Raw genomic sequence first — 12,122 nt, forward strand, 5'->3', positions numbered from 1 at the left:
GCATGACAAAATAGAGTGAAAGTTTACACAAGAAGTACTAATGTTCAATCGATTAAATATATTTCAGACAAAATAGATCAGACCCCCCTAAACTTGTCGACTTTTATTTGGTGTACACTTAAATTTTATGTTGACTTAATTACCCCCTCAACTTGGTAATTTGATAGTCGCGGTCCCTTTAAATGCTGATGTGACAGAGAACGTAAATGCACAATCAATGTTAAAGTATGTTTTGATATGTGTCAAAATATAAAATTGAATCACAATCACTGTTTATATATTTAATATGATTTCTTGATTTTTTATTTTTATTTCTAAATTCTAAATCAAACCAAAAAATTAATAAAAAATTAATCCATATTAAAATGTAATTTGACTTGATTCGTTTTTATCAAATAATGCACACCCTTGCTATTGTCACATTTCATGTGTTGACTTAGGAAATAAGTGTAACATAGGTGATACAATCGGGAAATGTTGGTGGAGTGGAATTTTATAACAAAAGTATAAAGTATAAAAAAATAAATATGTAAAGAAGTAAAATTAATTCAGCATTTAATTTAATATTTATTTCAAAATTATTATATCTTACGGCTCCCCTCCTAATTTCATAATTAAGCCGGCAGATTAGCCCCACCGCTGCAACACTCTCAAGAGAGTGACATAATTTCGGAAGCCTCACTTTTTTTCCCTCTTTTCTTTTTCGAAACCCCCGTACTGGCTACGACGCCCCACAAAAAGCGGCCAAAAAACCAAAGTAGAAGGTAATTCCGATTGCTCTTTCGCTCCCTCTCGCAGATCCATAACTTCTGCAGTTTACTTTTGATACTGCCTAGTGTGAAAGAAACTAGGGAAAAAGTTGGAAGGAAAATGCCGAGAGAAATTATCACACTGCAAGTGGGACAATGCGGGAACCAGATTGGGATGGAGTTCTGGAAACAGCTGTGCCTCGAACACGGTATCAGTAAAGAAGGCATTCTTGAAGATTTTGCTACTCAGGTTTATAACTTATTGGCTTTGTTATGTTCAATGTGCGTGTATGCATCAGCTAAAGCAGTATACCAAGTATTAGGTTTTGACTTACGTGTTATGCTTTACTTTAGATTGTCCTTTTTCAGTGTTTGGTTTGGTATACAAATCGGTACAAACATATTTGCAGGAGGAGAAATAGATATATAGGATAGTGTTCTTGGAGAAATTTTTAAAAATTGAATGTTGATAATAGTGTAGAACTGTTGGTTGAATGAAGTGATATGAATTAAGAGTTTTTTTGTAACACCTTGTTTGGATGGTTGTTACTTATTGTATTGTATTGTTAGTTTAAATACAATTTTTGTTTTGATTGTTACTTAAATTCTATTGTATTGTATCGGTTAAATCCATCGATAGGTAACGACAAAAAGATCCATTTTATGTAACGAACGATTTGGTGTGTTCGCGTCGTTACCTTAATATTTTCTTCTCATTTTGTCTTTATTTATTATTTAATAATTATATTTCATCTTTTACCCTACCTTTTCATAGTAACTCTACCCCGTACCATACTTTTCTGGTAAGTTTTATCATTCAAATCATAGATGTGTGACATTATGTAACGGCGGAGAATGATACAATCTATACAAACACTGTATTCATTAAAATAATACAATACAATACAATACGATACATTATGAAACAATACATAACAACCATCCAAACAAAGTGTAAAAGAAAATGACTTCCGCACATAAGTCAGTGATCAAAGCCATTTTCACTATTTCGTGAAAAGTAATTCTTGAACAAAACGGTTTCTATAATTCAACTAACCGGACACATAATTTTAAAACATTTTCCTGGAATTAAACACGCACTTATAGTGTTCTTCTGTTCAAGTTCCGTTTTCTTCTGATTTTACCTGTTAAGGAATACGCTCATGTGAACCGTACCTTTTTTCATCACATTTTGGAAGGAAAAAACATAGGTAGCATTTAAGTAGGGGTTTTGTAGGTTCAGCGACTCTTTTTTAATTTTTGTTTATTTTGAAATTAAAGCTTTTTATGACAGTTGATTTATTGGTTTAAATTGGGACAGTCTTTTGTAGTTTATTTATTTCGGAAGGATATTGATTTCTTAATTTTTTTCGCTGTGGTGGAAATTGAAATGCAAATCTAAGAGAAAAAGGGCTAACATTAATGTACCATTTTAAATGCAGAGGTACTTAGGTTTGTCTCTTTTGTGTTCAGCATAAAATGCAAGTGGTGATAGATACAAGTGACAACTCAGAAAAGGATTATTGGTTAGATAATGTAGTAATTAGTGAGGCAGTTTAGTCAAGTTATTATATGACAGTTAACTTTAGTGACTTTGAAATCTACATGTGAAGCTAAACATCTCTCCGAATTTCATACCAATGAAGCATCTTATTGTTTAAGTTAAACATCTAACTGTTACCCCGATGAGCCTTTTTTATCCAAATTATGGGCCTTGTTATTTACACCACAGCACTACATGGCTTACTTTTGAAAAATTATGTGGTTTTGCTTGGGATTTGTTGTGCTGGACTTATCAACAGTTGATAGATATGTTTTCTAAGAAATTAATTTGAGGGAGCTTGAAACTGGATTTGTCTGCAAATTATAGATTTGATTCTTTCATTTTCTGATCTGATTTATGCTGCCTAGTGGCCATGGATGCTTATACATGTACGTACATACAACACTGTCATTGAGCCACATGCATGTGAATGGTGGATCTACAGGTCCTCATTCACTTAGGCAAAAGGTTCTTATTTGTTTTACACACTTGCTTGTGTGTGTTTAAAGTGCTTGTATTTTTATCTTAAGACCACTCTTTTATACAACATGAATAACCTACATTACTTTATAGTGATGAGTATGCAATGCTGCAGGGAGGTGATAGAAAAGATGTATTTTTCTATCAGGCAGATGACCAACACTACATACCTCGAGCATTATTGATGGATCTGGAGCCCAGAGTGATTAATGGTATACAAAATGGTGAATATAGGAATCTCTACAATCATGAGAATGTGTTCATTGCAGATCATGGAGGAGGTGCTGGAAATAATTGGGCAAGCGGATATCATCAGGTCTATTTGTGTTCTTTTAAATCTTTGTATCAGTTTGGTACTTCTGTAAAGCTGAGTACTTTTCTAATCAATACATGTAGGTATTAATAAAAAAAGATCAATCATGTGTAGGAACAAACCAATACCATTGCATAAATATAAACATCCTCAACTAGTTTCTGGACTATCATTTATTAAGATTTCCATATTCCAAAAGATGCTCCATCAATGTTACAAGCTATACTTGCATTCTCAGTGTCAATTTAGTGGGCTGGATGTCAAGTTGGACGAATGAGCCAAGCTCATAATAACTACGACTTATCCTGGCTTCTGAAAGAATATATCCACTCTTTGACCGCCGTTACAGTTTTGATTGGAGAGATATTGATTGAGTTGAGAAAACCAGTAGATGTCATCAACCTCATCTATTCACTTCCAATATTGTTCTGTATGCTATTTCTGTGGACTGTGATGTTAACTGTACTTGCACCTTTGTAGAGTCTTTATTCAGCAAATAATCTTGAAGGGCTTCATGACCCTTTCATTATGTTGTCCCGAGAGCTTGGATTGGTAGTTTCTGAATAATTTGGTAAAACCATTGTTTTAATCAGGGTAAGCAATATGAGGAGGATCTAATGGACATGATTGACAGGGAAGCAGATGGAAGTGATAGTCTTGAGGGTTTTGTTCTATGCCATTCGATTGCCGGTGGAACTGGCTCAGGTTGACTCCTTTTATTAAGTTAGTTCAGATTGTGATAACTTGAGTAGATTGAGTGTCTCAGAATTCAGTGTGGACATTTATTATGTTGCTAATCACTGTCTTTAGTGCAGGTATGGGTTCATATCTGTTGGAGACTCTGAATGATCGCTACAGCAAAAAACTTGTCCAAACCTACAGTGTCTTTCCTAACCAAAATGAGACAAGTGATGTGGTTGTACAACCTTACAATTCCCTATTAACACTCAAGCGCCTGACATTGAATGCGGATTGTGTAGTTGTACTTGATAATACTGCACTCAATAGAATTGCTGTAGAACGCCTGCATATTACGACTCCCACCTTTACTCAAACAAATTCATTAGTGTCTACTGTAATGTCAGCCAGTACAACTACATTACGCTACCCAGGATACATGAACAATGACTTGGTTGGCCTCCTTGCTTCTTTGATACCTACACCAAGATGCCATTTCCTTATGACTGGATATACACCACTCACTGTGGAACGTCAAGTAAGATATCCATTCTTATCTGTCAGTGTTTTTTTAAAATGTTCTACATATAACTGCATTGGCGATTGCTGATTATTATCCTTTTAATTCTGCATTCTCATAGTAGCTCAATTGTCTATTTTTTTCCTTAGAATGAAGTAGAATTCAAATGTGGTCTTAAGTAGCCCTTGTTCATGTCTTCCACTGATAAATTGTACAGACCAGTTTCATTCCAGTGGTTTTACGAAAAACGTCACTTAAATTTATTTATTTATTTATTTAAATTTTTTGTGATTCTGATAGTTGGGTACTCAGGGTTTCAATTGTCAATTCTATCTGCTTCCCTGTTGAAAAGTATGGGTTGCCCACAGGCTTTTGTTAAAACGTGTCTCATAGACATTATTTAACTTGCCTGAGATGTTTGGTCATGCACTGTGTAAACCTCCAAATGCCTCGATCCATGGGTGTGAAACTATAGATGATTGAAGGTGCATCAAGGGTGTGGCCTAATGGTCAATGAAGTAGGTGAAAACCTTGAAGACCAGAGTGCAAATTTCATCATAGATGAACAATACTAGGTTATTCTTCCCATCTGTCTAAGCCTCGATGGGAAGAGTTGCCAGGTAGTTGTACTTGTGGGAGGTAGCAGATATTTGGTGATATATTTGAAGTGCGTTTAAGCTGGATGAGATACCACAGTTATCCAAAAAAAAATGAAAAATTAAAAGGAGCATGAGGTAGAACTAAAACCATGCAGATTTTGGGTCTAATGTGGCCTATGCCAAGATCAACTGCAAATCTGCTCCTCTGCTGGTTCAATGGTCTACCTAAAGGAAGGAAATAGATCTGGAACACCATTCTGGCTTTTGTTTGGTGGTGCATATGGAAAGAGAGAAACAAAAGATGTTCTGAAGGATACAACAACTCCATACTGAAGATACAGTCGGACTGCATACTTTTGTTTTCTTTTTGGGTGTAAATTGGAGTGGGTGGATGAGGTTGTGAGCCCCTATTACACTTCTTAGAAACTTTTGTATATCCTAGATTGGGAGTTCCTCCGCCTCTTTTTATTTTTCTTTCCTCTCTCTCTTCTCTTCTTTGGATGTAGTCATCACCTTTTTTATTGTTGTTCTGTCTTCAATTATACTTACCACTTTAAGAAAAGAACTAAAATCATGTTGGACAAAATTCTCTCAAAAACTGTCGATAGTAGTTATCCATGAAACTTAGCAAATAGAAAAGATTCATATTAGACGATACATCCGGTGTTTGCTTGGTGTATTTTTAGTTTGTCGAGAGATTTGTATTTTTACTTGAAAATGTAGAGATTTTCAATTTTAGTTCTTTTTATCTCCCCAAGTAGTTTTAAAAGATAAAATATTGAATATGAAAATGAAACGGATCTAAATGAAACAAAATAGATGTTGAGGATTCATATACTCGAGCCTAACTTTGTTTGAGATTTAGATGTAGTTGTTTGATAACGTGAAAACTAAATCTTCTTATTTAACATCCGGGGAATCCCCGTATACAAGTAGTATACCAAAAAGGAGAGAAACCTAGACCAAAACATGGTTCTATACAACAGAAACCCAATTATTTATACGAACAAAGTGCACTAAAAAGAAACTAGAGATACGAGGTTGCTCCTAACACGTACAAAATCATTATCGACCCCTTCAAAGTCTCTCCTATTCCTCTCTGTCCACACCACCCACATAAGAGCCCATGGGGCTGTATCCTATCCTTTGATATTCTCTTTCTTCTTTTGAAAGGACAACTATGAATGCATCCTTTACTATTCTCGGCATAGTCCACTGTATCCTAAACCAATTCTGAACGTTCCCATATAGTACTAGCTGACATGTGCAATTCTTCTCTTTCTCAAATCCTCAGCTGTCAATATTGCTCCCTGAGATTGTGGCGTAGTTGTTGTTATTTGCTTCAGTGGGACCCGATATTAAGAGTAATATCACTCTCTTTTATTGTTTTTTCTGATTTAAATTCCTTGTTATGGTCCTTGAAATCTTGTATTTTGAACCATCTAAATTGTGATATCAAGATACTGAAGCACTAAGCGTTTGACTTACTGGGGAATGGGAAAAGAAAACATTGCCTGATTCATGTGTTTCCCATGATAAAAACAGATAAAATATGTAATTTAAATTAATGGAGAGCAATTTATGTTGGTGTGACTGATCTTGTGAAGTCACTTTCTTTTCCACTATCATGCCCTTCTAACTTACCTGCTATCAAGAAAAAGAGAAGATGATAAATTGGTGATATATTGGCCATCTCACAAATAGGTAGTTCTTTCTTTTTAATTCCACTGCCTCACTCTCTATTTGTCTATCCTTTTCTCTTTTCTGTTTATTAATAAAATTGTATCATGCAGCTTGTGTGTGGGGAATTCAGTAGTGACAACTGAAGCATATTGCTAATAATCCTGTTTTTGCAGGCTAATGTGATTCGGAAAACAACTGTACTTGATGTGATGAGAAGGCTCCTTCAGGTCTGAAAACCTGTCCTCTATATTGTACTGTTGAATGTTTTTGCAGATATACTCAAGGACTTTCACTATGCAGACCAAGAATATCATGGTTTCCTCCTATGCTCGAACAAAGGAAGCCAGTCAGGCTAAGTACATATCCATTTTAAACATCATCCAAGGAGAAGTTGATCCCACTCAGGTATTCATGATTATTTTTAAAAACTTTTATTGTGTAATTCCTTCTCTTTCTTCTCTCATCCTATATAAGGTTTAATTGTTTGAAGTGCTCCCCACCCCCACCCACCGAAACCAAAAAAAAAAACCAAGGCATTTAGGTTTATAATAATTGAGTGGTCCATTTGAGTGAAATTTCTTTCAAGCTGGAATGCTTCTAAGCAGATTCTGATTCTGGCTGTTTGAAAAAGGCACACCACATGAGTCATGTTTTTGAAATTTAAACACAAACTTGGTTTTGTGTTGTTATTATCTGATCTTTAACTTGCACTATTGCCCTTAAGGAGTTTCAAGATTATTTCAGTTGCAACTAAGACATAGCTTTATCACCCAACCACCCATAGTGACATTGTTTTTTCCATTTTATACATCAAAACTTCTTTTGTATTCATGAATCTTGTGGATCTAGAATTATATTATATTGCTCATCTGTTAGCCATTTCCCAGCTTTGTAAGCTTGGAGCATATATCAACACAACATATGCACACACATAACTTTACTGCTCTTACTCATATGATGTTTGGGGAATCAGGTCCATGAAAGTCTGCAGAGGATAAGGGAGAGAAAGCTTGTTAATTTTATTGAGTGGGGCCCTGCAAGCATTCAGGCAGGTCTTTTGGCCATAATAAATCTGGAAATTTAGCTTTTTTAATCCTACTTCTTGACTTTGCATTGCCTTCCTTTGCAGGTTGCTTTATCTAGAAAGTCTCCTTATGTCCAAACTGCTCATAGGGTACGATAAACTTCTCTGTCTACTTGTTCAATCTTTTGTGCTGAAGGCTGTTAATCTGAGTTGTACAGCTTATGAACTGCTTAAATGACTTTCTTAGAAACGAAGGATGTTCAGTAATGTAAAAGTCAGAGCTTATTGTTCAGTAATTCAGCTTACCATCAAATCAACATAGTAAAATATTGTTCAGTAAATTGTTCAGTAATTGTTCATTTTGTGTTTTGAAACTGATGCTTGATCCACTAGACATTGTTGCTGAATCCGAAGGTCCCACATAGTTTATAGTTTGAACTTTAAATAACAGACCTACAGCGTAAGTTCTTAAAGTTGAAAACATAACAAATATTGGTAACTTATGTTTGATAAACACATTTCTTGTAATGGGCAAATGAAGTCTCTATTTCAGTTGCTGACATGATAATCAGCTGAGGCAAGCCAGATTAGTTTGACTATCTGGTCTTCACATTCTGTTGTAAATCCGCTTTCCTGAATTTTGTATGGACCTTGTAAAACTGTTTGTTTCCTTAAAGATGTGTAATATTGCTGTATGTTTTTCAATGTATCAGGTTAGTGGTCTCATGCTAGCCAGCCATACAGGTATCCGCCACTTATTCAGCAAGTGTTTGACCCAGTATGATAAATTGAGAAAGAGACAAGCCTTCCTTGACAATTATAGGAATCATCCAACGTTTGCCGTAAGTTCTGTTTCAACTCTGTCTTTCTGATATAATCTACTAAGAATAAGAGGCGGCACAGTGTATAGTTTAGTTATTGGTAAGCCAGTCCTTATTCCGGTCTGGGATTTGGTTTTGTGTCTAGCTTTTCTGCTTGCATGGCTGAGAAACTGATTAGTAAAACAGAGCAGACATTTGTTGTGCTCTGTGGTTTCTGCAAAACTGAACCTGAATCTGAAATCTTTTCAAGTGAAAGCTGTCAATTTCTGTAGGAAACTATGACATGTTTTCTTCTTCACTATTGTATTTCATTTCCAAACCTGCTTCAAATTGTTTTACATGACCTGAGGGTCTTCCAGCAACAACCTCTTTTCCTTCACAAGGTAGGGGTAAGGTCTGCATACACACCACCCTCCCAAGACCCCACTTTTGGGATTACACTGTGTATGTTGTTGTTGTATTGCTGTTACTATACACCAACATCTATGTCTATAACTGACGTCCACATATTAAGTAAGATTAATTGATGAATATCTGCAGCTGATATCCTATATCTAACCAATTACATAATAAAATAATATTGTTTTTCATTGTAAGAATATACTGTCTTTAGAAAAGAAAAGAGTTGGAGTTGTGAAATGCATTTGATGACGCTTACTAACAGACAGGTCATTGAAAAAGTTGGATTGACACATTTTTGCTAATTATCTTAGATTCACTTTGTCATTAGGTAATTTTCCTCCAGTAATAAGTAGAGTTGTATATGTTACAGAGAAACAATTAGCTAAATTCGAAAAGTAATACTCCCTCCGCGCCAATTTTATGACACTTTTTTCTTTTTAGTAAAAAGTGACATCTTTATATATTTAGTAACAATTCCAACTTCAAACGTCCCATTTTACTTTTAATGAAATGATTTATAGCCATGGTTTATTCTAGACCACAAGTTTCAAAAGTCTTTATTTTTTTCTGAACTCTGTCAAATTGGGATGAAGTATGAAGGTTTTCTGAAGTACAATTCTCAAAATCAGATCTTGAGAATAGAACAGTGTCCTTTGTGATATTTTGACTTGTGGGCATGAGAAGTATGAAGGTTTTCTGAAGTACAAGTCTCAAAATCAAATCTTGAGAATAGAACAGTGTCCTTTGTGATGTTTTGACTTGTGGGCATGAGAAATAAAATTGAACTTCGAAAACTATGCTTCTGTGAGGAGTTAAAACCCTTCTCTCTCCCTATATATGCTCAACAATTTGAAGAAAAGCTTTCATCAGTATGTCAATATCACATGTGGATGTTTGTCCTATGTCCCGTTTGGGCGTTTTAGCTCCCAGCTGAGCTCCTTGCTTTTTTCTTGTTCAATAAGGAATGATTTGTCAAAGGGGGAGTCGAAGAACCTTAGTGTTAATCTGCATGCAGGGGCGGAACCAGCTTATGCTTCAACGAAAAATGATACTATGTATACATGGTTGAAATTATATTTTTATGTATATATTAGACGTTGAACCCCTTCGGTTGGTTCATGTGTTTATTTTTTTTTGAATCCCCTTAGTAAAAATCTTGGCTCTGCCCCAACATTGCATGTACTTTCTTGTAAAAGCATTTTTTGGTTTAATTTATTAGTGGGGTTTGCTATAAGCTTTTTCCTCTTTAATTTTTACGCATAATGGGCAGGACAATGATCTATCTGAGTTTGACGAATCTAGAGATGTGATAGAAAGTCTTGTTGACGAGTACAAGGCTTGCGAGTCCCCAGATTACATCAAATGGGGAATGGAGGTAAGTGCTACTGTGTCATTACTAGTATACTAGCTAGTCTCGTTGCCTGTTATTTCATGTGTTGCATCACAAACGAGCTAATATATTTGTGCAGGATCCCGACCATGTTCTAACAGGTGAAGGAAACGCTAGTGGAACGGTTGATCCAAAATTAGCTTAATGAGCAAGCCAACCATTCCCTGTTTCAACTCTGCAGGGAAAAAAATCAAGGAGACTTTGTTCTATGTAATTATCTCTATAATTTAACCCTTATTAGTCTTCTGTACTTCGTGAGAAGGAGGAAAATTAAATTTGGGAGTCATTTGGTCTTGTTAACATTAGCAAATTTATGGTAAGATGTGAAATTGTTCTAGAGAATCTCCGGCAATGAAGTACTGTTTCATATAAATTTTGAGCATAACAATCTTATGAACCCTTGTAACTAAATTCCCTCCTTCACAAGAAATCTTTTACATATCCAAATCTTTTTCAAAGTATATCTAATACACACCATTTTATCCATCTGGCCAGCGCATATTCTACCAATGAATTGAGCACTTGATTAGGTAAAATACTTGTTTTGGGAGTCTTATTTAAGTTCCACATGTTAAAATTCTATCTCAATTTTTAATTTAATTTAGTGTTTGAAAAAATATATTATCTTCTTTCTTTTTTATGAATCTGCAGTAACATCTCAACGGAATCTTACTAATGTAACATGTAGGAATAATAGGTCCTATCTTCTCTTCTTTGTTCATATTCCAAAAAGATATCGAAACTGTCAAATCCAACGTTGGATTTATTGGCGGTTAACTATTGAGGTAGAGAGCTCAAGGAAGAGAGATAAATTTGTCATTATTGCAATTACCTACAGTGAAACTTATTTCTATCTCTAAACTTTTGATGTATTGAATGGGATTATTTTCCATTATCCAATGTTATTTAGTATTTGTATTCAGTTGGTGTGTATTTATTTTCACTCGTATAAATCATATGGTTTTGGCCATTTTTTCTTTTCCAAATTTCTGCTTTATCGAATAGGGATTAGGGAGCGTAAGAATAATGTGCTAAAATATTAGATCACTAGTGACAAGAATCCCGTGCATTAGCCCAATATGGTATTAATACAGAGAATTTGTTAGATAATGAAATCTTAGATAGAGCTTATGGTAATTTGAAGGTAGAATTAGAAGATGATAGAATTAGAATACTTATTTAAATGATGCACCAACTAGTCTAGTTACGGAAGCTCCAATTCAGACTTGATTTTAGTTTGGAGCTAACCATCCACCTATACTAGACCAAGGTACAACGTCCTAGAATATCAACGGTATGGAATTGTTTTTTATATCAATAATGCTAAAACTGTTGCTATTTGTAAGAAATGTTAAAAAGGATTTGCACATATATCTGGTAAAAAATCATTGCTTGAAGAGAAGCCGGTCTTGGCCCCAATACCAACCTAAAAATTAAAAACCCTTTCAAATACAAAACCCTCATTCAATCTTAAATTATAAGAGAACTTTTACAATTTTTTATATTTGAATATTGTATTCTGAAAAATGACTAATGTATATTATAAAAAGAAAAAAGGCTCAAATATGCTATTGAACTTTCAGAAAAGGCTCATTTATGCCATTCGTTAAAAAATTGGCTCATTTATATCATTGCCGATTGAAAAAAGGTTCTTTTATGTCATTATTTTTTAACTCCGATTTTTCAAAACTACCAAACAATTTTTAACACTTTTCAATTGAAGTTTTGGATCAAATGTACTATTTTTGCTCGTTCTTCTTCAAAACCACCAATAACTCATGAAGAACACCAAAAACTACAAATTTTCAACTTTTTCAATTTTTCATGAAATCACCTCAAATTTCAAGAGTATTGTCCTTCCGAGCTAAATACCAAAATCCAATATCTTTTGAACTTGAATTCAACCTAATTCATTGAGAC

General features: G+C 34.6%; 1 protein-coding gene across 1 annotated transcript; it reads left to right on the top strand.

Annotated features, from left to right (window-relative positions):
• The first annotated feature begins 609 nt into the window (after positions 1-609).
• Positions 610-10,649, top strand: LOC129895420 (tubulin gamma-1 chain). Its single transcript, XM_055971136.1, has 11 exons — positions 610-999; positions 2,888-3,088; positions 3,679-3,790; positions 3,901-4,301; positions 6,739-6,792; positions 6,866-6,970; positions 7,539-7,613; positions 7,695-7,739; positions 8,303-8,431; positions 10,083-10,187; positions 10,282-10,649. Exons 1-11 carry the CDS (start codon positions 871-873, stop codon positions 10,345-10,347), a joined length of 1,422 nt encoding a protein of 473 aa, XP_055827111.1. The 5' UTR covers positions 610-870; the 3' UTR covers positions 10,348-10,649.
• The last annotated feature ends 1,473 nt before the right edge of the window (positions 10,650-12,122 follow it).

The sequence above is a fragment of the Solanum dulcamara genome, chromosome 7, assembly GCF_947179165.1.
Source record: "Solanum dulcamara chromosome 7, daSolDulc1.2, whole genome shotgun sequence".
NCBI lineage: Eukaryota > Viridiplantae > Streptophyta > Magnoliopsida > Solanales > Solanaceae > Solanum > Solanum dulcamara.

What these genes read in the sequence shown, in the direction of transcription:
- LOC129895420 (XM_055971136.1), top strand. Translation starts at nt 871, where the DNA reads ATGCCGAGAGAAATTATCACACTGCAAGTGGGACAATGCGGGAACCAG. An exon ending in GGGCAAGCGGATATCATCAG is followed by an intron (nt 3,089 to 3,678) that starts GTCTATTTGTGT and finishes TGTTTTAATCAG; the next exon opens with GGTAAGCAATATGAGGAGGA. An exon ending in GGAATCATCCAACGTTTGCC is followed by an intron (nt 8,432 to 10,082) that starts GTAAGTTCTGTT and finishes CATAATGGGCAG; the next exon opens with GACAATGATCTATCTGAGTT.